Genomic DNA, 20609 nt, shown 5'->3' with positions numbered 1-20609 from the left:
GGAGAAGGGTGGAAGGATAGCTGCACAAGTTAGCCTCTGGAACCCTGTCCAACTCCAAGGGGTTCCAACCAGGATGTGATCCCAAGTGTGAGCTTCCTTAAGACTTCCTGACTTGTAGAAAAGGAAACATCCTCACCAAATAATGTTTCAGGGGCTAAAACCTTCCTCCTCCAGGAATCTTTTATCTTTACCCTTCCTATCCTCCACCCTCAACTCTCTTCCCATTACCCCAAGTATTCTCAGCACAAAGGGACCCAGCACAAATTGATTCCCTCTGGTTTAGACCTAGAGTCCTAGGGCAAAGCTGGCTCCTCCTCAAGCCAGGATGAGGACAGGGACTGTGTTTCCTTCAAACTAGAGCCTTCCTGAAAGAATGGCAACGACTCCCCCTCACACTGGATGTTCACTCATTTTTATCATATATTTTATTTTTTAAAAGAATGTTTTTATTTTACCTTTTTCTCACTTACATGTAAAAATAATTTTTGACATTCATTTTTTATCATTTTTGAGTTTCCAAATTACCTGTCTCCCCTTCCCCTCATTGAGAAGGCAAACACTTTGATCTAGATTATATGTGTTTAATTATTCAAAACATATTTCCATATTAGCCATGTTGCAGAACACAGACCAAAAAGAAAAAAACACAAAAAAATAAAGTTTGTTTTTTTTAAAAAAAGTATATGCTTTGATCTGCATTCGGATTCCATCAGTTGTTTCTCTGGAGGTGGAAAGCATTTTCATCCTAAATCTTTCAGAATTGTCTTGGATCATTGCATTGCTGACAATAGCTAAGTCATTCACAGTTGATCGTGATACAATGTTGCTGTTATTGTATACAATGTTCTCTTGTTTTTGCTCACTTTACTTTGTATCAGTTCATGTAAGTCTTCCCATGATTTTCTGAAACTATTCTGTTTATCATACAGCACAATACAAGTCCACAACAATCATATACCCCAACTTATTCGGTCTTTCCTCAACTGATGGGCATCCCCTTAGTATCCAATTCTTTGCCACCACAAAAAGAGCTGCTGTTTGTGTACATATGGAAACTTTTCCTTTTCTTTGATGTCTTTGGGATATGGACCTAGTCGTGGCATTGCTGGGTCAAAGGTTATGCACAGTTTTATAACCCTTTGGGTATGGTTCTAAATTTGAGTTCTTCCTCTTGCTGCGAGGGTGCCCCTCATGCCAGGGCTCTCTGAGGGCAAGAGTCATATTTTTCCCTAAGACCTTGAGTACAGACACAATATCTCAGACTGGGACACTTCCATGAGGATGATCTTTGTCTGCCCCTCAAATTACTGACTTCCCACTCAAGGGCTCCCTGAATGGAAGGACCAGGCCACCTCTCTCAGTGGGGACTCCCCATGGTCAGGGTCACATATACTAAGACCTGGATGGCTTCCCTTTCAGAGATATTTTATGCAAAGATATTCTCTTCAGCACTCCCAGTGACAATTTTCCTTATTTTCCTGGCTCCATGAATTTTACTCATATAAAAACTATTAAAATTTTATGCCACTGAAATTGTCTATCTTCTCTTTTATGATCACTTCTACCCTTTGTTTGATTTAGGACTCTCCACCTAGCTGTGAAAAGTATTAATAGTTTGCATATCTTTTTCTGATGTGACCCTCAGTCATAAATCCATCTGGAACTTACTATATCACCCCTATGGTGTAAAAGGCTGTACTAAATCCATTTTCTGCTAAGCTGCTTTCCAGTTTTCCCAGATGTTCATGTTGAATAAAGAGTTCTTCTTTGAGGAGTTTTCATTCTTGAGTTCACTGAAGAACAGATGACCTCATTTAGGAAACCCAAAGATGTGAGTCATCCAGATTAAGGCCAGTCTTCCTAGAAAAGACCAGGATTGTGGGAGTGGAGAAGGGATACGGAAAGAGTTTAGAGTCTGAGATGAGATGGGGCTCTTCACCCGTTGCCCATCTTCTCTACTTTCACTCCAAAAGGACTTTCCACTTTTTCTGTTCTTACTCTAAAGCCCTTGGTGGGCATGATATTTTCTCTCCAATGCATCCTGTCAGGAGACAGCAAGAATTTAAATCAGAACTTAGAACCCTGAAGTCATCTGGGACAGCTTAGGAAAGGTAGGGCCAACTCTTCTTAGGTTGAAGCCTTCAGTGTGATGGATGATGCTAGTTTACGTCCAGCACAGAGTTGGGAACAGGGGAAGGAGTTATGGAAAGTGAAGGAAGGGGAGGAAGAGAAAGGTACCAAGCACACAGGGACAGGTTCTCCATTGGTTGCCTTTTCTGTGTTAGGAAATTTCCTGCCTACAATTTGGCACATAGATTAAAAAATACATTGTAGCAGGAGACATTAGTTTAAATTATTCAAATTTATCTATTAAAATGAAGAATTAGGTTTTAGTTTATCTCTAACCCACCCCTTCTTTTTTTTCTCAATTTGATAGGGGACCTCTCAAGGTCACATAGCATTGATGGCATCCCCACTCACTTCCACCTACACCAAATGATCTTCAAGCTGCTGCATCCCTCCTCAATTCTGGAATACCTTCCTTTCCCTGTCCTCCCCTTTGATCCCCTCCCCCAAGGCTCAATTATAATCAAATATAAAATTATAAATTTAAATTTTTCTTCTTTTTAAAATTATTACTCCAGGAACCTTTCCATGCCTACAATGACCCACACTGACTTTTCCACTCGCTTGATGTATAGCATTTACCAGTTGACCATTTGGTTCTTTAGAATCTTGGGAACATAGGAGATAGAATGTCAGAGCTGTAAGATAATTTTAGCAGTAGACCTGGGAACTCATCCATCCCTTTGAGTGTTTCCTCCAGTGATGCAAACCACCACCTGTCTGCATCTGCCCATCTCATGGGACTCTTGTCCAAATGTTACCCTAAGTTTATCTCAAGGGGTCCAATCAATCTACTGGCTACCTGCCTATCATCCCTTGCCCTCGTTACGTGACCAGTCTATGTTCTTTTTTTTTCTCATACCTTTCCTTGAATGACTATCCTTACTTTTGTTCTTCAAAGTTCCTCATTAGTTAGATGTTGTGGTCTGCTTATTTGGCACTGTGTTTCTCTCCATGGTTCTCTATGTAACTCATATCCATTTTTAATTCTTTAGAGACCATGTTTCATGTCTCACAGCCATATAGCTAAGTCAGTAGAAAACTGGCATTAAAAAGATGAGTCTTTGATTCCTGGAGAAGTTTGGATCATTAAAAGAGCTTCACAATTTCCTGAAGGGAATCCAGTCCAGCCTCCTGCTCTTGTGTAATTCTGGACCCAACTAGTCAGTCTGTCTGTCTGTATATATATGTATGCATGCATGTATATATATATATATGTATATATATGTGTGTGTGTGAGTGTGTGTATATGTGCATACACACGTATATACACATATACAAATATATATGTATATTCTATGTGTATACACATCTATATGTACATATTTGTATGCATGCATATCTCATGTTATACATGTACACATAGCTACATGTAGCTATGTATGCATACCCATATCTATAGCTATATATTCCATGTAAGTGTTGTATATACATATATGTATGTATATACATATGCACATATAAGCTCTACACATGGTCCATCTAATTGTGTCATCATCTTGGCAATAGGCAGTCTTCAACCACTTTGTTTTTCCTGTGTAGATGGCCAGGTCAATTTTTTTCAGTGATTATGAACCTCTTTCAGGAGGATTTGCAGTGTTGCAGGTCTTGATGTAACCAGAATGATGTCATCTTCCAACTCTTCTTAATTCTAATACCTTCCCTCTGTTAATTATTTCCTATTCATAGTATACACAGCTTGTTTGTACATATTTGCTTGCTTGTTGTCTCACCCATTAGATTGTGATATCCTCAAGGGCAGGGACTGCCTTTTGTCTCTCTTTGTATCCTAAGTATTTAGTACAAAGACTAGTACATTATTATTGTTCAGTCATTCAGTCATATCTGATTCCTTGTGACCTTTTGGGATTTTCTTGGCAAAGATACTGGAGTGGTCTGCCCTTTCCTTCTCCAGCTCATTTTACAGATGAGGAAACTGAGAAAGACAGGGGTAAGTGACTTTCCTAGGGTCACACATCTTGTAAGTATCTGAGGCCAGATTTGAATTCAGGTCTTCCTGACTTCAGGGTTGGCACTCTGTCCACTATGCCACCTACCTGCCTCAAGCATAACACAGTGCCTGGAACACAGTAGGTCCTTAATAAATGTTTCTTGACTCATTTTAAATAGGAGCCTCTGGAAGATCTCACCTTGGGAAATCCCTCTTCCATCACAGTGACAAACACTTTTAGCAATTACTTCTCCCTGTTTTGTGCTTCACCTGATGTTTTTGATCAGAGGGTCACTGAATAAGGTAATCTCTATTATGTCTTTCAAGGAATACTTAATAATTTTGATATCTGGAAGGGAAGTATCTGAAAAGAGAACTGTTAAGGTGGTATTTGGCTCCACTGAATGAAATCCTATAAAAATATAATCCATAAACATTAAATTGAAATTAATAAACATTAAATATCCTATATTCTGCACATATTCTAATCAGTTGTGTGATATTGAAGATATAGCCTTGCTGTCGAATATTGATTGTAAAAGCCTTGTATTCTAGTTGAGGATGCCCTTGATACATGTGGAGATGATTCTCATAAAATTCTTGTTTAGATAAAATCTAGGTCAATGGTTGTTCTTCCTTTGGTTGCCCTTTCAGGATTAATAAGGTTTTGAGATTTTATTCATGCCTTTGCTATCTTCCCCTCTTTTGGGCATCTCATGAATTGATCCCTCAAAGCACTTACTGTTGCTAACCTCTAGCCTGAATCTCCTCTATCTATACTTGTTCTAGCCCAATTGCTTTTTCTGCCTCTGTTTTATTTAGTGCCATTTCTATGTCCTCTGTGAACACATCCAGGACTATGATGTTTGAGTCCACGTTTGGTGGGGCTATTGTCCTTGAAGGAGAAAACAATTTGCTATAAAAATCTTTGCAAATCTTTTCCATTTTTCTTCCATTCATTTTCTTCATTAAATGCTCTTGGGATGACTTTACTTAATTTGCTCTCTTATCAATCTTTCTGGTTTTATACTACAATGGTGGACAGTGTGCTGGGCCTGGAGTCAGGAAGACCTGAGTTCATATCTAGCCTCACACACTTACTAGCTGTGTGACCATGTGCAAGTCACTTGACCCCATTTGCCTCAGTTTCCTTATCTGTAAAATGAGCTGGAGAAGGAAATGGCAGACCACTCCAGAGTCTCCACCAAGAAAACCCCAAAAAGAGTCATGAAGAGTTGGTCATGACTGAAAACAGCTAAATGATGGACGACAACAAAACTTTGCTTCTAGTCTTCCATCACTATTCTTCCAAAGATTTTTCAAATGAGCTTATTGTCTAAACACATTACAGAGTTTGGATGTCAACTCTCTTCAGCTGGTAAATATAGGTTTGCTGACAAGTCACTTTTTAGGCTCTGTTAGTCTCCTTATTATGGCAATTGATTTTCATTAATATAGTTTTTTTGCGTAAAATGTTTGAACAGATCAGGATTGAGTTGTTCCAATTGTATGTAATCTCTCTTTTTATTATTCTTTTTAATTTTGATCTTTAACAAGTCAGACAGTTAGCTGATTCAGGAATGACTTTCCTTTCCAATAAGTTTATTTCCTCTCTGTTAAAATATTATTAATTTCTTTTTTTTTTTTTTTGGTATGATGTTCACTATGGTATTAACCAGCACCTAAGAATTCCTTTCTTTCAGAAAGGGTATGTGATATAAAGGTTTGAGATTTTCATGAGGTCTACATGTCTCTGGGGTCTTTCATTCCTTATTTCTCATCTATGTTTTTCAGTCTATTTCTTGCCATCCTCACCAGTTCCTGCCTTTATTTTGAAGTCATTGAACACCAAATCATATGCTGATTTAATTTAGGCTATCTTAATTTTTTGGTAGAGTTTCTCTGCCTCATATCCTTTGCAACCAATGTTGGCACATAAGCTGTCATGATTTTCATGACAGTCTTTTTGCATACACATAGGCACTAAAATAGGAAACAGCCACATATTCCCATGAAGTAGCGTGTCTTGTTGCCTTTGGAAATGTAATAAAACCCAATTCTGTCAACTCCTTTCTTTGTGTCTCTAAGGAATACTGGTGAGCCATCTTTACACTTACTGTGTGTTTCTTCTGGTGTTTTCCCCTCACGTATTCTTAACTTGGGGTCTATGAATTTGTGTGAGTGTGTGTTTTAAATAGTTTGACAACTGTATTTCAATAGTTTATTTCCTTTGTAGTCCTATGTACTTTATTTATGCATTCAGGAAACACTGTTCTGAAGTGTTTGCATTTTATGCATTCTAAAACATTGTTGAGAAGTTGTTGGGGATGCCTGGAATTTCTGTTCCAGGGAGGCTGAGTTTGGTGGATTGCTAGAGTTCAGGAGTTCTGAGCTGCACTGGGTTGAGATGATCAGGTGTTCACACTATGTTTGGAAGCAACATGGATTTTGTGGCTGTAATAAGAATATTAATGATAATGATGATAATGATAATAATAATAGACATTTATTTATAAAGAGCTTTAAGACTTTAAAAGTACTTTGCTAATACTAACTCATTTGGGCCTCACAGTAGTAGCCCAATGAGGTATACATGTGTTTTTATGATTATCACCGTTTTAGGGATGAGGAAATTGAGGTTTATGATCTCCTCAATGTGTCCTTGGTCAAACTACTGAGAAGAGTAAAAGAAGAAATTTGGACCCAAGTCTTTGGATTTCTAATCCAGAACTTGATCCATTGTGTCTTCCTTGGAATGTGGAATTCAAAGCTGGAGGCCCTTAGAACATGGAATGTCAGAGCTAAGAAGACCCTCAGAATAGAAAACATCAGGGCTAGGAGGACATGGAACAGAGAATGTTGGAGTTAAGAGACACCTTGGAACACAGAATGTCAGAACTGAGCAAGGGAATCCTTAAAATATTAAATGTCAGAGCAAGGAGGACCCTTAGAACACAGAATATCCGAACTTGGAGGAATCTTAGAACACAGAATTTCAGAGCTGGGAGAGACCTTAGAACATGGAATGTTGGAACTGGGACCTTAGAACAAAGAATCCATGTCAGCAATAGGAAGGACCATAGGGCACAGAATTTTGGAGACTAGAGGGAGGGTTCTTAGAATACACAAGATCAGAGCTGGATTTGGGACCTCAGAAACCACATAGTCCCTTTCTCCTCATACTACATTTTGAACAGGAATGAAACAGAAGGAGAAAAGGAAGAAATGAAGGAGAAAGGATTTGCCTAGGGTTAGGCTAAATCAATGGCCCTGCAGGGCCATGATGTCAGGTGTCCTTCCTCCCAGCCTAGTTGTCCCCTTGTAGGGAGGTTCTTGCTTGCTACCTTTTTCCAGAAGCATTTTCTTTTTTGTAGGTACTCACACCCCCAGCCCATGGGTGACCCCCTATGGGCAGGCCACTTCATTCCTCAAATACTGATATCTCCCTGGGGTGGAGGTGGGAGCTGAGATTGGCCTGGTTCTTAGGAGCAACCACTATTCTCAGCCCTCGCTAAGATAGCCCCCTTCTTCCTCAGTGGGGTTGGGGCTGATGAAAACAGCAGCCTATCCCATCTATGGGAGTTGTCTCTGCTCAGGCATGGGCAATGTCTGGTTCAGAAATAAACGGAGCCATCCTGGGAATCCTTTCCATCATATTTTTGGATCTGTGCTTTGAGGTGTCTTAATTTTCTCTTCAGGTAGTCACAGCGGGCCTGATTCTCCAGGAAAGCTGGGTCCTGCCATAGAGGAGAGAAGAAAATCTCATGGCCAAGTTCTCAGCCTGGTCAGATGTTGGTGGAGAGAAAAGTACTTCATTCAGCTTAGCCTTGATCCTTCCTGCTACAACACCAGCTCAATTTATTTCTGTTTTTTAAAAATGTATATTTACACCTGCCTTCTCCCCTCCTTGTCCTTCTTCAAAGACAGCAAACTCTTCTCTTAACTCCTTGATTAAAACAGTTCCCCTGACCTTGTCTCTTCCAGAAAGCCTGCCTAGATTGGCCAAGGATAGGAGGACTCTGAATGATCATCTTGCCTCCCAATAATTGGGACTTATTTTTGTACAGACCAGGACCTTGGTATTTAGAAAGTTAGGTCACAAAATAAAATGGATCCTACGTGCTCACTATTCAGGGTCTTTAGAATTGACCCCAGAATTGGAGGGGTGGAGCTTTCAGCTGTCCTTCTCCTCCCCATAGGTTGAACCCTATCCTTCCTTCCTTTATTTGGGTGCGTCCAGAGACTCCCTAGGGCATCAGCTACCACTAAGACTTAGTTCTTGTGTTTCCGGTGCAACAGGAGAGAGATTTTTGCCTGAGAAAATATCACATTTTCTCTTTCCCTTTCCTTCCCCCAGCCTGACTTAGTTTTACCATCTGTAAAGTGGGAGTGTATGTGACTTTATTTGATTTCTCTGGTCATCCCAGCTCTGCCATTCTGTGATCTCTAGGGAAGACTTTAGAATCTCAGCCAACGGGAGAGAAGCATGACTTCTTATGAGGCCTTGGGGAAGGGATGTTAGGGGGAGGACTAGACTCAGAGGAGAGGATTCTATAGAGTGGATCAAAGCTCTAGGAGTCCCTTACTCACCTTCTTCTTCCTTTCCAATTCCTTCTGGACCCAGGCAAGACGGGCTTTTCCCTGGTGTAGGGAGAGAAGGGAGATGGAGAAAGCTGAGTCTGAGCTGAGTGGAGTTATTGCCCCTCTTGTCTACTTTTCACTCTCAATTCATCAAGTATTTCCTGAGTGGCACTTTCTGGCATGCCACCTCCAGGAAGCGTGCCTGGGTTGGTAGGAGAAGCAGAAGGGCCTCTATGTCCTTGGGCCATCTGGTGAGGGAGAGTGCTTTTCTCTGAGACAGAGCAGGACCTCACAGGCTGCCTGGAGAGCACAGTCTGTCAACAAACATTTATTAAGCACCTATTATGTGCCAGGCTCCGAGGATACAAAGAAAAGCAAAAGCCAGTCCCTGCCCTCAAGGACTCACAATCTAACGGGGGAGACAACATGCAAACAACTCTGTACATACAAAATACATACAGTGTAAACGGAGGCAGATTTCTGAGGGAAGGCACTAGCATTAGAAAGTGGTCTTTTAGCTGAGTCTTAAAGTAATCCAGGGAAGACTGAGATAAGAGGTTAGGAGGGAGAGCATTCCAGGCATGGGGTACAGCCAGGGCAAAGGCACTGAGGCTGGAGATGGAAAATAGTCTGAAGTCATTTTCTCTTGCTGTATTGGGGGGACAGGAGAGGAGAGAGAATGGATACTGGGTCTGGGGAATCACATATGGTTCTGGATCACGTCTGCCCCAGCTCCCTCCCCCCATCCCTGCTCCTCCAGGGCAGGCTGAGAGGATGGCCCCCTGCCGACCTTCCCTTTCCCGCCCTTCCTCCCTGGCTACATGAAAGTCTCAGCATCCCAGCCTCATGAGGGCTCCCATAGTGCCAGGACCCTCACTGAGGGGCTGGCCTGATTGGCCTTTACCACAGACTGGGGGCTCCAAGGAGTCAGACCCTGCCCCCAGGCCTGGGAGTCCCCAGGACCCCTTCAGGCAGGGGCCCCAAGTCCTGGGCTGTGAGATTCCTCTAAGCCCCTTCTCTTTCCCCACTCTCCTGAATTCTCCTCCTCCTCCTCCTCCTCTGTTCTGGGCGATGCCTTCTTTGGGAAGGAAGTAGGATTTGGGAACATTTGTTGTTTGCTCTCCTGCCCTCCTCCCTTCACACATTTCCCCCTCCCACTACAACAGGAAAGCCCAACCCTGTCCCCTCCCCACCAACATCTCAGACAGGATTCCTGGCCAGGTCAGACCCTGAATTGGACCTCCCCATGGTCACAGTGACCCCTCCTAAGAACACAAGCTGACCCAAGTTCTCTAGGTGTGCCTACCCCCTACCCATATCCCCCAAGCCCTAATCTCCTCTCTGCCCATTACTGACCCCAAGCTCATCTCCTATAGGCAACTTTCCATGATTAGCTCCAACTGGATTTTTAATGGCTACGTATTATCTGAGTGGCCCCTCTCCTTTCTCTTCAGAAGGCAGGGGCCACCCAGATCAGGGGGTCTCTAGGGTAGCAACTGTCTCTTTCTGAGTTCTCCATTAGAGGGGTCATGTCCCCATCTTTTTGTCCCCAACCTGCAGGGTGAGGTCATGGTGAGTCAGGCAAGGTTAATCTGAGAGGGCTCCTTGGAGGTGGCAGATTTGGAACTAGGATTGGTTAGAGAGGAAGGCAGAGCATGGTTGGTCATTTGGGGTGCAAGGAGGGATCCCTGGGTCTTTGAGAGTAAAGAGAGAGTTAGAGGGGGCTGGGAAGGGTGGGCACTCACCTTGGGGCCCAGCTGGGGCAGTGTAGCCAGCAGGGCCTCCAGCTCCCGGAATTTGGCCATGGCTGTGGCCACATTCTGGTGGAGCTCCTGGTATTCAGCATGCTGGTCTTGAAAGACAGCCTTGTAGCGGCGCCGCTCAGTCTCACTGTAGATTGCTGGGTATCTCCTGCCAGGGGAGGAACCAACCAGGGGCTCAGTCCAGGGTCAAAGTGGGCCTGTGCTGAGCCCAGAATAACTAGAATGTGTAAGAGTGGCAGTGACTTGTCCAAGGTTACACAGTCAGTCCCAGAGCCAGCCAGGACTGAAACCCGGGCCTCTGGAACCTTTACCCTGGGCTCTTTCCCCTTTATACACACACACACACACACACACACACGCACGCACATGCACACATGCACACACGCACACATGCACATACATAGAGAAATACTGATCCACATGCAGAAAGATACACAATCGTATGAGTTGGTATGTCCTCAGACTATGGGTTTGGGGAGAAGATTGGAGTGGGGCTGAGACAGCTGGGGTTGGGGCCTGTAGAGAGATTTCTCCTCAGGGGAAGTCTCTCCCATCCATCTTACAAAACTGAAAGTTGTTCCCAGACAGACAACTATGAACTCAAGGACCCCAGAAAACCTCTTTCCATTCCCCACCCAGTCACATTAACACCCCTTGCTTAGGGACTGTCCAATCCTCCTAATGTTTCCCCAAATGACCCTTCTCCAGGGACACCCTGTCATCTTCCTTATCCCCCATGCTCCTCCAGTAACCCTAGCCCAAGAACCTTCCAATGCCTCTCCAGTCTTTGGATCTGCCTCCAGAGATCCCTCATGCCTCTTAGCCCCTCCCAGTGTTCCCAATCCCACCCCAAGGACCCTTGCCTAGAAACCTCTTCTCTCCTCTAGAGACCTTCCCTCCCCCTCCCTCCCAGTGTTTCCCCCCATTCACCCATGGTGCCTCCCAAAAGGCAGACTCACAGCACATAGTCAGGTACCAGCTGAGGCTGGGGGCTTTGCCCAGGGTGAAGGACTGGGCCAGACACTGTGGGGCCCTTGCCTGGTTGGGAGCCCAGCCTGGGAGTCACCTCAAGGCTCCTGACAGGAAGCTCATCTTCAAACACAATCTTCCTGGGCCTCTGCTGGTTCTGACCCCGAGCCTGGGCCTTGTTGGGGCAGAAGGAGAGCAGCCTCGTGAGAATGGAAGGAGGCCTGCCTCAGACATCAAGCTGGTTGGGCTACTCTGGGATCCCAGAGTTCCTCCCTGCAGATCCCCCAAGCTCTAGATCTGGGATTAGTCACTGCTCAAAGTAGCTGCTTTGGAGGGGTTCATTCACCAAGGACTTTGGGGGATTAGGTGGGATAGAGATTTTTTCACACCCAGAAATAACAACAATAAAAAATGTACATATCACTTCATTGTTTTATGCCCCACATCAGGTCTTCCTCTAATAACTCTTTGTAAGAGAGGGTAAACTCCTACTAAGCTCCTGGAGGGCAGACTCTTTTTTTCATTAATAAACATTTAGTGACTACTGACTAATATTTGCAAAAAGCTTTGTAAATATCATCTCATTTGATATTTACAACAACCCTGTGAGGGAGGTGCTATTATTAGACCCATTTTATAAGATGAGGAAACTGAGAATTAGAGGCTAAGTGACTTGTCCACCGCTAAGTTTCTAAGGCAGGTTTTGAACTCATCTTCCTGACTCTTACCATAAAGTCATTCCCCAGCGGCCAATTCTCTTGGAAGCCCTCCTCTTTGGGGGGTTTCCCAGGGCCAGGGGAAGCCCCAGCACCAACTAGATGCTAGAATCATCGGCCTTAGAATTAGAATGGACCTCAGAGGCCACTTAGCCCAACTTCAATGAGGAGCCAGATAACACAAGTATGTTGCCGAATTGAGATTTGAACCCAGGTCTCTTGACCCCTCATTCAGTGTTCTTTCCACTGTACAGAGCTGCTCCTCTGTCCAGAGAAGTAGAGGAACAGGGTCAGTTCGTTATCCTTTTATCCGCCCCTGGGTCCACATACCTAACTCCTCTTTGTGCCCACACATTCAATCCCCTCCAATGCTCACACATCCAATAGACCCAAGTACCTTTGCTGGGCCCACAAACCCTGTTCCTTGTATCCAAGGACTTCATCCCCTCTTGTCCTGGCACAATCCATATACCCCATTCACCCCATTTTAGACACACTAACTGTGCCCACAAACACCATCCTCTACTTTGCTCAAGGACTTCATACCTCCTTTTCCCAAGTGTCTGTATACCCTGGGTCTCCACCCTCCTTCCTTCCTGCACCCATACCATTATCCTCAGTGACCTCTAAACTCCCTTCCACCTCCAACCACATGACCCTCTGGTCCCCCCCTGCATCCTGGGCCATTTCTAGTCTGGTCACAGGATCCAGATGGCTCTGGAGGAGAAAGTGAGGCTGGTGACTTTGCACAGCCCTGCTTCACTTCAGTCCAATTCACTTGCAAGTCATGACATCACCTTCCTGATGTCATGGCTCTCTTCGAGAATGAAAGACAAACAACAGCCTCTGTAGGTAGAAAAGGAGCTGCCCACTGGGGACCAAACTGGAATTGGTCCCTTCCTCCCTTCCTTCTTTCCTTTTTCCTTCCTTCCTTCCTCCCTCCCTTCCTTTTTCTTCTTTCTTTCCTTTCTTCCTTCCTTCCTTTCTTCCTTTATTTTTCTTTCTTTCTTTCTTGCTTCTTTCCTTTCTTTCTGCTTTTTCTTTCTTCCTTCCTTTATTTTTCTTCCTTTCTTCCTTCCTTCCATCCTTCCTTTCTTTTTTTCTTCCTTCTTTCCTCCTTCCTTCCTTTGCTTAGGATCTCCCTTGGATTTATCCCTTTTCCCCACTCCCATCCCTTCCCATATCATAGATTCTACCTCTCTGCATGCCTAGAGAAAACTACCCTATACCCATATAATCCATCTCTTCTGGTGTGCCCATATACCAGTGCCTGCAAACCCTGTCCTCCCTGCACTCATAGATTTTATCCCTCTCTTTTATCCCTCTTTTTTATCATGCGCAGTTTCCTTTTCTGCCCATGCATTTGTCCCTCTAGGAACCCATACTCTTTCTCTTCTTGTGCCCATACATCTAATAGTCTCCCATGTCCATTAATTCTCTTTGCCTCTATACCCTATGTGCTCACATGACACAGAGACCAACCCTCTTGTGCCCACAGACCCCATCTCCTCCATGCTCACATTCACTGTTGATCTACCAGGCCCATGCAACATATCCCCATATGCCAACACAGTGCCCTGTGCCCACAGATCCTGCTCTTTTTGTGTGTATATAGATAAGTCTATCATGCCAATACAATGGATGTTTCTTGTAATCACTACACACTCTGGACACCCCAATGCTTACACCTCCTGTTTGTCCTGCTGGTACGTACCATGCCCATACAACCCATTCCCTCCTGTGCCAGGAGATCCTGTCCCCTCATGCTTAGAGACTGTCTCCTCCTCATGCTCACATACTACATTCTTCTCTGAGGCTGGAGACCCCATTCATTCATTCAATAATTTATTCATTCATTCAACAAATATTTCTTATCTAGCTACTCTGTACCAAAGCTCTGGTCTTAGTGTTAGTTTAGAAGTGACACAGTTCCTGCCCTCCTGACACTTATATTCTATATGCACACAGATGAATATGCTACAAAGTACATAGAGTCAAATACAAAGGATGGAAGTGAAGGAGCAAGCCAAGTAGCCTAGGAAAATTTGAGGAAGAAGGAAGATGGCTGAGTAGAAGCAGGGACCAGTTAGAGCTCTCCCCCTAAACTCCTCAAAAAAACCTGTAAAAAATGAGTAAACAAATTCTAGAATGGCAGAAGCTATAAAATGACAGACTGAAGCAAATTGCCAGTCCAAAGCAATTTGGAAGGTTGATGGGAAGGATCTATCACACTGCGCTGGAAGTGGAGCACAGTTCAGCGTGGGTCATGCCGGCATTTATAGAACAGGAGCAGGCCTTAGGGGACTGAATCACAGGTGCCTGTGGAGGATTCTCAACCCACAAATGCTAAAGGTCAGTGGGAAGGGTCACTCACCTGTCTGAGAGAGGCCCCAGCCCCAGGGCGGCTGCATTCACTGCTGAAGTGGAGGCTGCTTTTGGAGCCCTATACTTAACAAAGATCAAAAGTCAAGTAATTCACTGGGAAAATGAGCAAACAGGGGAAACCAACAAGACTATACATTCTTACTTTCTCGGTGAAGAAGTATTTTCTTATGTCATTGGTGACAAGGAAAATCAAAACATACAACCAGAAGAAGACAACAAAACCAAGGCTCCCGCATCCAAAGCCTCCAAGAAAAATATGAATTGGTCTCAGGCCATGGAAGAGCTCAAAAAGGATTTTGAAAATGAAGTAAGAGAAGTAGAGGAAAAATTGGGAAGAGAAATGAGAGTGATGCAAGAAAACTATGAAAAACGAGTCAACAGCTTGCTAAAAAAGACCCCCCAAAATGCTGAAGAAAATAACAACTTTAAGATTAGACTCACCAAAATGGCAAAAGAGGTCCAAAAAGCCAATGAGGAGAAGAATGCCTTAAAAAGCAGAATGGGCCAAATGGAAAAAGAGGTTCAAAAGTTCATGGGAGAAAATAATTCCTGAAAAATTAGAATGGAGCAAATAGAAACTTATGACTTTAAGAGAAATCAAAAAATTATAAAACAAAGCCAAAGGAATGAAAAAATGGAAGACAATGTAAAGTATCTCATTGGAAAAACAACTGACCTGGAAAATGGATCCAGGAGAGGTAATTTAAAAATTATTGATGTACCTGAAAGTCATGATCAAAAAAAGAGCCTAGACATCATCTTTCAAGAAATTATCAAGGAAAACTGCCCTGATATTCTAGAACCAGAGGGTAAAATAGAAATAGAAAGAATATACTGATCACCTCCTGAAAGAGATCCCCAAAGGAAAACTCCTAGAAATATTGTAGCCAAATTCTAGAGTTCCCAGGTAAAGGAGAAAATATTACAAGCAGCCAGAAAGAAACAATTCAAGTACTGTGGAAACACAATCAGGATAACACAGGATTTATTAGCTTCTACACTAAGGGATCAGAGGGCTTAGAATATGATATTCCAGAGGTCAAAGAAGATAGAATTAAAACCAAGAATCACCTACCCAGCAAAACTGAGCATAATACTTCAGAGGAAAAAATGAAACTACAATGAAATAGTGGTCTTTCAAGTATTCTTGTTGAAAAGATCAGAGCTGAATAGAAAATTTGACTTTCAAATACAAGACTCAAGAGAAGCATGAAAAGGTAAACAGGAAAGAGAAACCATAAGGCACTTATTAAAGTTGAACTGTTTACATTCCTATGTGGAAAGATGATATTTGTAACTCATGAGATCTTTCTCAGTATTAGGATAGTTGGAGGGAATATATATATATGTATGTATGTATGTATGTATGTATATGTGTATTTGTGTGTACATATGTATATGTACATATATGTGTGTATATATGTACATATATGTGTGTATATATATATATATATATATATATATAGAGAGAGAGAGAGAGAGAGAGAGAAAAGATAGAGACAGAGGGCACAGGATGAACTGAATATGAAGAGATGATATCTAAAAAAGAAAATTAAGGATGGAGAGGAATGTACTAGGAGAAAAAGAAAGAGAGAGGTAGAATGTAGTTAATCATTTTACATTAAAGAGACAAGAAAGAGCTTTTACAAAGGAGGGGAAGAAGGGGAAGGTGAGAGGGAATAAGTGAACCTTCCTTTCATTGTATTTGACTTCAGGAGGAAATAACATACACACTCAGTTGGGTATGGAAATTTATCTTACCCTACAGGAAAGCAGGTGGAAGGGGATAGGAGAGGGGGTGATAATAGAAGGTATGGCAGATTGGGGAAAGGGGTAATTGGAAGCAAATTTTTGCAGAGGGACAGGTCAAAAGAGAGATATAATGCATAAATGGAGGGCAGGACAGGAAAGATGGAAATATAATCTTTCACAATATGACTGTTATATAGGTCTTTTGCATGACCACACATGTATATTCTATACAGAATTACTTGCCTTCTCAATGAGGGTGGGTGGGGAGGGGGGGAAGAGAGAGAATGTGGAACTCAAAGCTTTAAAAATGAATGTTAAAGGTTGTTTTACATGCAACTAGGAAACAAGATATATAGGCAATGGGGTATAGAAATTTATCTTACTCTACAGGAAAATAGAAGGGAAGAGGATAAGGAAGGGGGGTGATAAAAGGGAGGGTAGATTGGAAGAAAGGGCAATCAGAATACATGCTCTTCTGGGGTGGGGGAAGATGGGGAAAAAATTTGAAATTCAAAATTTTGTGAAAGTGAATGTTGAAAATTGAAAATAAATAATTTTATTTTTAAAAATTTGAGGAAGGAGAGGATGTTTTCAATTGAGGGGATCCAGGGTAGACTGTCTGGAAGAATGGGCACCTGAGCCCAGCCCTGAAAGAAGAGAAGGGCTCAAGGAGGCAGTTTATTTCAGGAATGGGGGACATTCCACCTGTATGAAGTGGCAGGGGCATTTCAGGAAACAGTGAGTGGTCCTATATGACTGACATCCTATTTATGAAAGGGCTAATGAGAAAAAAATCTGGATAGGTAGTCTAGAGACAGAGTGTGAACGGTCTTAAATATTAGGTTGAGCTATTGATATTTTTATCCTAGAGGTAATAAGGAGCTATTGCAGGTTTGAGGACAAGGGAATGAGACAGTCAAACCTGTACCTGAGGAATGTGATTTTGGTATCTCTGTGAAGGAAGGATTGTGGAGGGAAGACTGGGCAGGAGACCAATTAAGAGATAATTATGAGAGGTGATGGAGGCATGGTGGTTGAAGGATTGTAAAGAAGGGAATGGATTCTCGAGGCTGTGTGGAGACAGAATTGAGACTTCCCGGCAGCTGACTGGATATGGGGGATAAGGGAGGAAAAAAAAAGATCATAGGATAATAGATTTAGAACTGAAAGGGACCTCCAACTCCCTCACTTTACAGATAAGGAACCTGAGACCCAGGGAAGTTGTGACTTGCCCAAGGTCACATAGGTAGGAAGGATCAGAAGTAATATTTGAGCCTGGGTAGTCTGACTCCAGAACCAGTGCTTATTTCATTCCACCATGAAGACATGAGGTTGTAAGTTTGGATAAATAAAAAGTTAGAGACGGGGTGGATTTGAGTGAAAAAGTTTCTGTTGTTGTTTAGTCATGTCCAACTCTTTGTGATCCCATTTGGAGTTTTCTTTTTGTTGGAGTGGTTTGCCATTTCCTTCTTCAGTTCATCTTACAGATGAGGAAATTGAGACAAACAGGGTTAAGTGACTTGTCCAAGGTCACACAGCTAGTAAGTGTCTGAGGTCAGATTTGAACTCCATAATATGAGTTTTCCTGACTCCAGGTCTGGGTTCTTTATGCTGCTCTACCTAGCTGCCCTGGATGAAAGAGTTGGGGGAAGGGGTCATAATGAGTTCAATTTTGAATATGTTAAGTGGGAGAGGCTTGTGGGACACAGAGCAGGCAGATGGTGCGTAGGGTGGACCTTACGGTTGAATATATAGATCTGGGAGTCATCTCCATGGAAATGATCACTGACCCCATCACAAAGGAAGACTGTGTAGAGAGAGAAGAGAAGTGGGTCCATAACAGAAGCTTGCTGCACCCTTAAAGGATAGGAGATGGATACTGCTCCAGCAAAGGAAACCCAGAAAGATTGTCCAGAAATGTAGGAAAAGAATCAAGAGAAGGCAACATCATGAAAATCCAGAGACGAGAGAGTGTCCAGGAGGGAGGGTATGGTGGCCAGCAGCAAATGCTACAGAGAAGCTAAAGAGGATGAGGAAGGAGAAAAGGTCTTTGGGTTTATGGAGCCATGGAGTGGACATGATTCTTTCCAAAGGCTTGTCTGGGAAAGGAAGGATAGCTTGATGGGATGGTGGGGGCCAAGTGAAGGTTTTAAAGGATGGAGGAGTCCTAGACATTTTTAGGGGCAACAGGGAGAGCATCCAATAAAGAGGGAGAAATTGAAGCTGAGAAAGAAGGAATGATTGAAGGGAGGGAAAGAGATGGGAGGAGGGCAGACTGGTTCCAGCCTCCCCATGTCCACATGTCCCGTCCCTTATATCCCCAAACAAGTCTTCCATGCCCAGAGATTCCATTGCCCTATATGTCCACAGATGCCATTTTATTGTACCTATATAACCTGTGCCCCTATATAACTCTTTCTCCCCCTGCCCAGATTCCTTCCACCCAAGTCCACACCTTCCATTCATTTGATGCCCACACTCTCATCCTTTCCCACTCTGCCCATCCCTCTGTACTGAAAGACTTATCCCCTCTTGTTCCCACACACCATTTCTGTGCTCAGAGACACATTTCTTGCCATGCCTACATAACCTGTCCCCCCCATTCCCAGACCCCATGCCCATATAGACTCGCTACCTGTGCTCACAAAGAAACACATCCTCCATGCCCATAAACCTCATTATTTCCTCAGTGCCTAGAGACCCCAACCCCTCCTTTGCCCAGAGCCTGTATTGTCCCTCCTGACCAACCCCAAATCTCTGCATATTCATATCCCTCATTTCTCCTTGACTCTGAGAGCTCCGTCCTATTTGTTGACATTCCATTGCCCTGTGTCCACAGAGCTCCTTAGGCCCCTCCTCACAACCCTCAGTTCCTTCCTATGTCTACAGCACTATTTTCCCCTCATACTTATACCTATCTACTCCATTTATGCCTGCACAACTCCTCCTGCCCTCCATGCCCACATTTACCTTACTCATGCCCACAGACTCCCATCTCACCCCTGTGCCCACACACCCTGGCTCTTCCTCTGCCCTGAGATCTTGTCTTCCTCTCTTCTCCCTTAACTCATTCCCACTCATTTCTTGTTCTTGTCCATGGGGCCCCAACTCTGGGGACCGGGCACTTACTTACCGGAGGGTTCTTGGACCTGGCAGGTGAGCAATAGGTGGTGGATGGGCAACTGGAGCCTTTTGGGGCCCCTTTCTTGCCTTGCTGAAGAAATTTCTTTCCAGTGTGTGGAACAAAGTGGTGGCCAGAAGTGATGGTCTGGGTTGGCCTTTGGAGACTACTGAGGACTCTGGGTGAATAACCCAGTTGTGGTCCTTGGCCTGAGCTCTGGATGCTCTTGCTGGATTGGGCAGGTGGGGGTCGCCTCAACTTCTCTGCCATAGAGTATTTGACTCTGGGGACACTCCTCCTGGCCCCTGGGGGCTTGCCTTCATCCCTCCCTGGAGCATGGGCAGTGTGGGTTGGACCTGCCACCTGGGAGATAGACCAGTGGGGATGGGAGCTGGCACCACGTGGGTGGCTCTGTCCCTCCCAGCATTCCTGAATCCATGGCTCAGGAGGCCTGGTAGCAGCTTTGTGTATATTTGCATATCTGACTCTCGTTTGCATAGCCCGCTGCTGGCTCTCCGGACCCTGAGCTGGGGCCTCTCAGGTTAGCTGAAACAACCCCTGTTCTTACAGAAGAGAAGCCCCTTCTCTAGTGCCAAGGAGCCCTTACAGAACAGGGAGGGCTTTGGGGGGAGGAAGGGCAAACATTAGCCATGCCCCCTCCCCCCAGCACACACTGCCCTCCTTCCCCTGGGCCTGCAGGGCCTGGGCAGGAAGTCCAAGAGTCCGCCTACTCCAGGGCTTCCTCCTGATGGCTACTTGGAAGCTGCCCCTGCAGAGGTGCAGTCCTGGAGGCACCCCTGCCTAGTGCCTTCCTTGCCCCCTCCTCCTCCCTGCCCCCAGCCTAGTGCCAGGGGGAAGGACCTCCCTAGCCTAGGTCCTGGACAGCTGAGGGCTCTAGGGGAGCGCCTGGGCGCTCTGCTCCTCCTCCAGTCCCCAGGGTGCACGGCAGCCAGGCAGGCCCCCCGCCACAGGCTCCTGTCTCTTTCTCCACTGACTGGGAGGGGCTCGTGCCCTTTACCTGTCCCGCCCAGGGTGGAGGCCCTGAGCCTAGCCTGGCTGCACAGTCCTAGGAGTCCTAGCCTGCTCTCTACTTCCCTCCTGGACAAGAGCTGGGCTGGGTTATATATTAACCTGTCTGGATAGGCTCTGAACCCGCCCCCACCCCACCCTAGTCTCCTGCAGCTGTGCAGGACCCAGGCAGTCAGGGAAAAGGGGGGCGGGCTCAGAGAGGGAGGGCCTGCAGG

The 20609-nt window shown here is 44.4% G+C and overlaps 1 protein-coding gene across 4 annotated transcripts; it reads right to left on the bottom strand.

Moving 5' to 3' along the window:
* Positions 1-567: 567 nt before the first annotated feature.
* Positions 568-20494, bottom strand: OCEL1 (occludin/ELL domain containing 1). Of its 4 annotated transcripts, none has more exons than XM_072601303.1 (6): positions 19378-20494; positions 14482-14550; positions 11382-11566; positions 10405-10570; positions 8669-8719; positions 568-6532 (listed from the first exon to the last, which is right to left on the bottom strand). In XM_072601303.1, exons 1-6 carry the CDS (start codon positions 19861-19863, stop codon positions 6503-6505), a joined length of 987 nt encoding a protein of 328 aa, XP_072457404.1. In that variant the 5' UTR covers positions 19864-20494; the 3' UTR covers positions 568-6502. The 4 variants fall into 4 exon arrangements, with proteins under 4 accessions (XP_072457404.1, XP_072457403.1, XP_072457401.1 ...); XM_072601302.1 differs by having other exon boundaries at positions 568-2041; XM_072601300.1 differs by lacking the exon at positions 568-6532 and adding an exon at positions 6560-7815 and having other exon boundaries at positions 19378-20493.
* Between the last annotated feature and the right edge of the window lie 115 nt (positions 20495-20609).

The sequence above is a fragment of the Notamacropus eugenii genome, chromosome 4, assembly GCF_028372415.1.
Source record: "Notamacropus eugenii isolate mMacEug1 chromosome 4, mMacEug1.pri_v2, whole genome shotgun sequence".
NCBI lineage: Eukaryota > Metazoa > Chordata > Mammalia > Diprotodontia > Macropodidae > Notamacropus > Notamacropus eugenii.
Note: the sequence above shows the minus strand (reverse complement) of the source record. Positions and strands in the feature narration are given on the sequence as shown.

Excerpts from the sequence above, each read along its gene's own strand:
- OCEL1 (XM_072601300.1), bottom strand. The coding sequence starts at position 19,863 with ATGCAAACGAGAGTCAGATATGCAAATATACACAAAGCTGCTACCAGG. Across the intron at positions 11,567-14,481 it reads CTGGGGCCTCTCTCAGACAG|GCCCAGGCTCGGGGTCAGAA; the intron begins GTGAGTGACCCT and ends TGCCCCAACAAG. Across the intron at positions 8,720-10,404 it reads TGCCCCAGCTGGGCCCCAAG|GGAAAAGCCCGTCTTGCCTG; the intron begins GTGAGTGCCCAC and ends TCCCTACACCAG.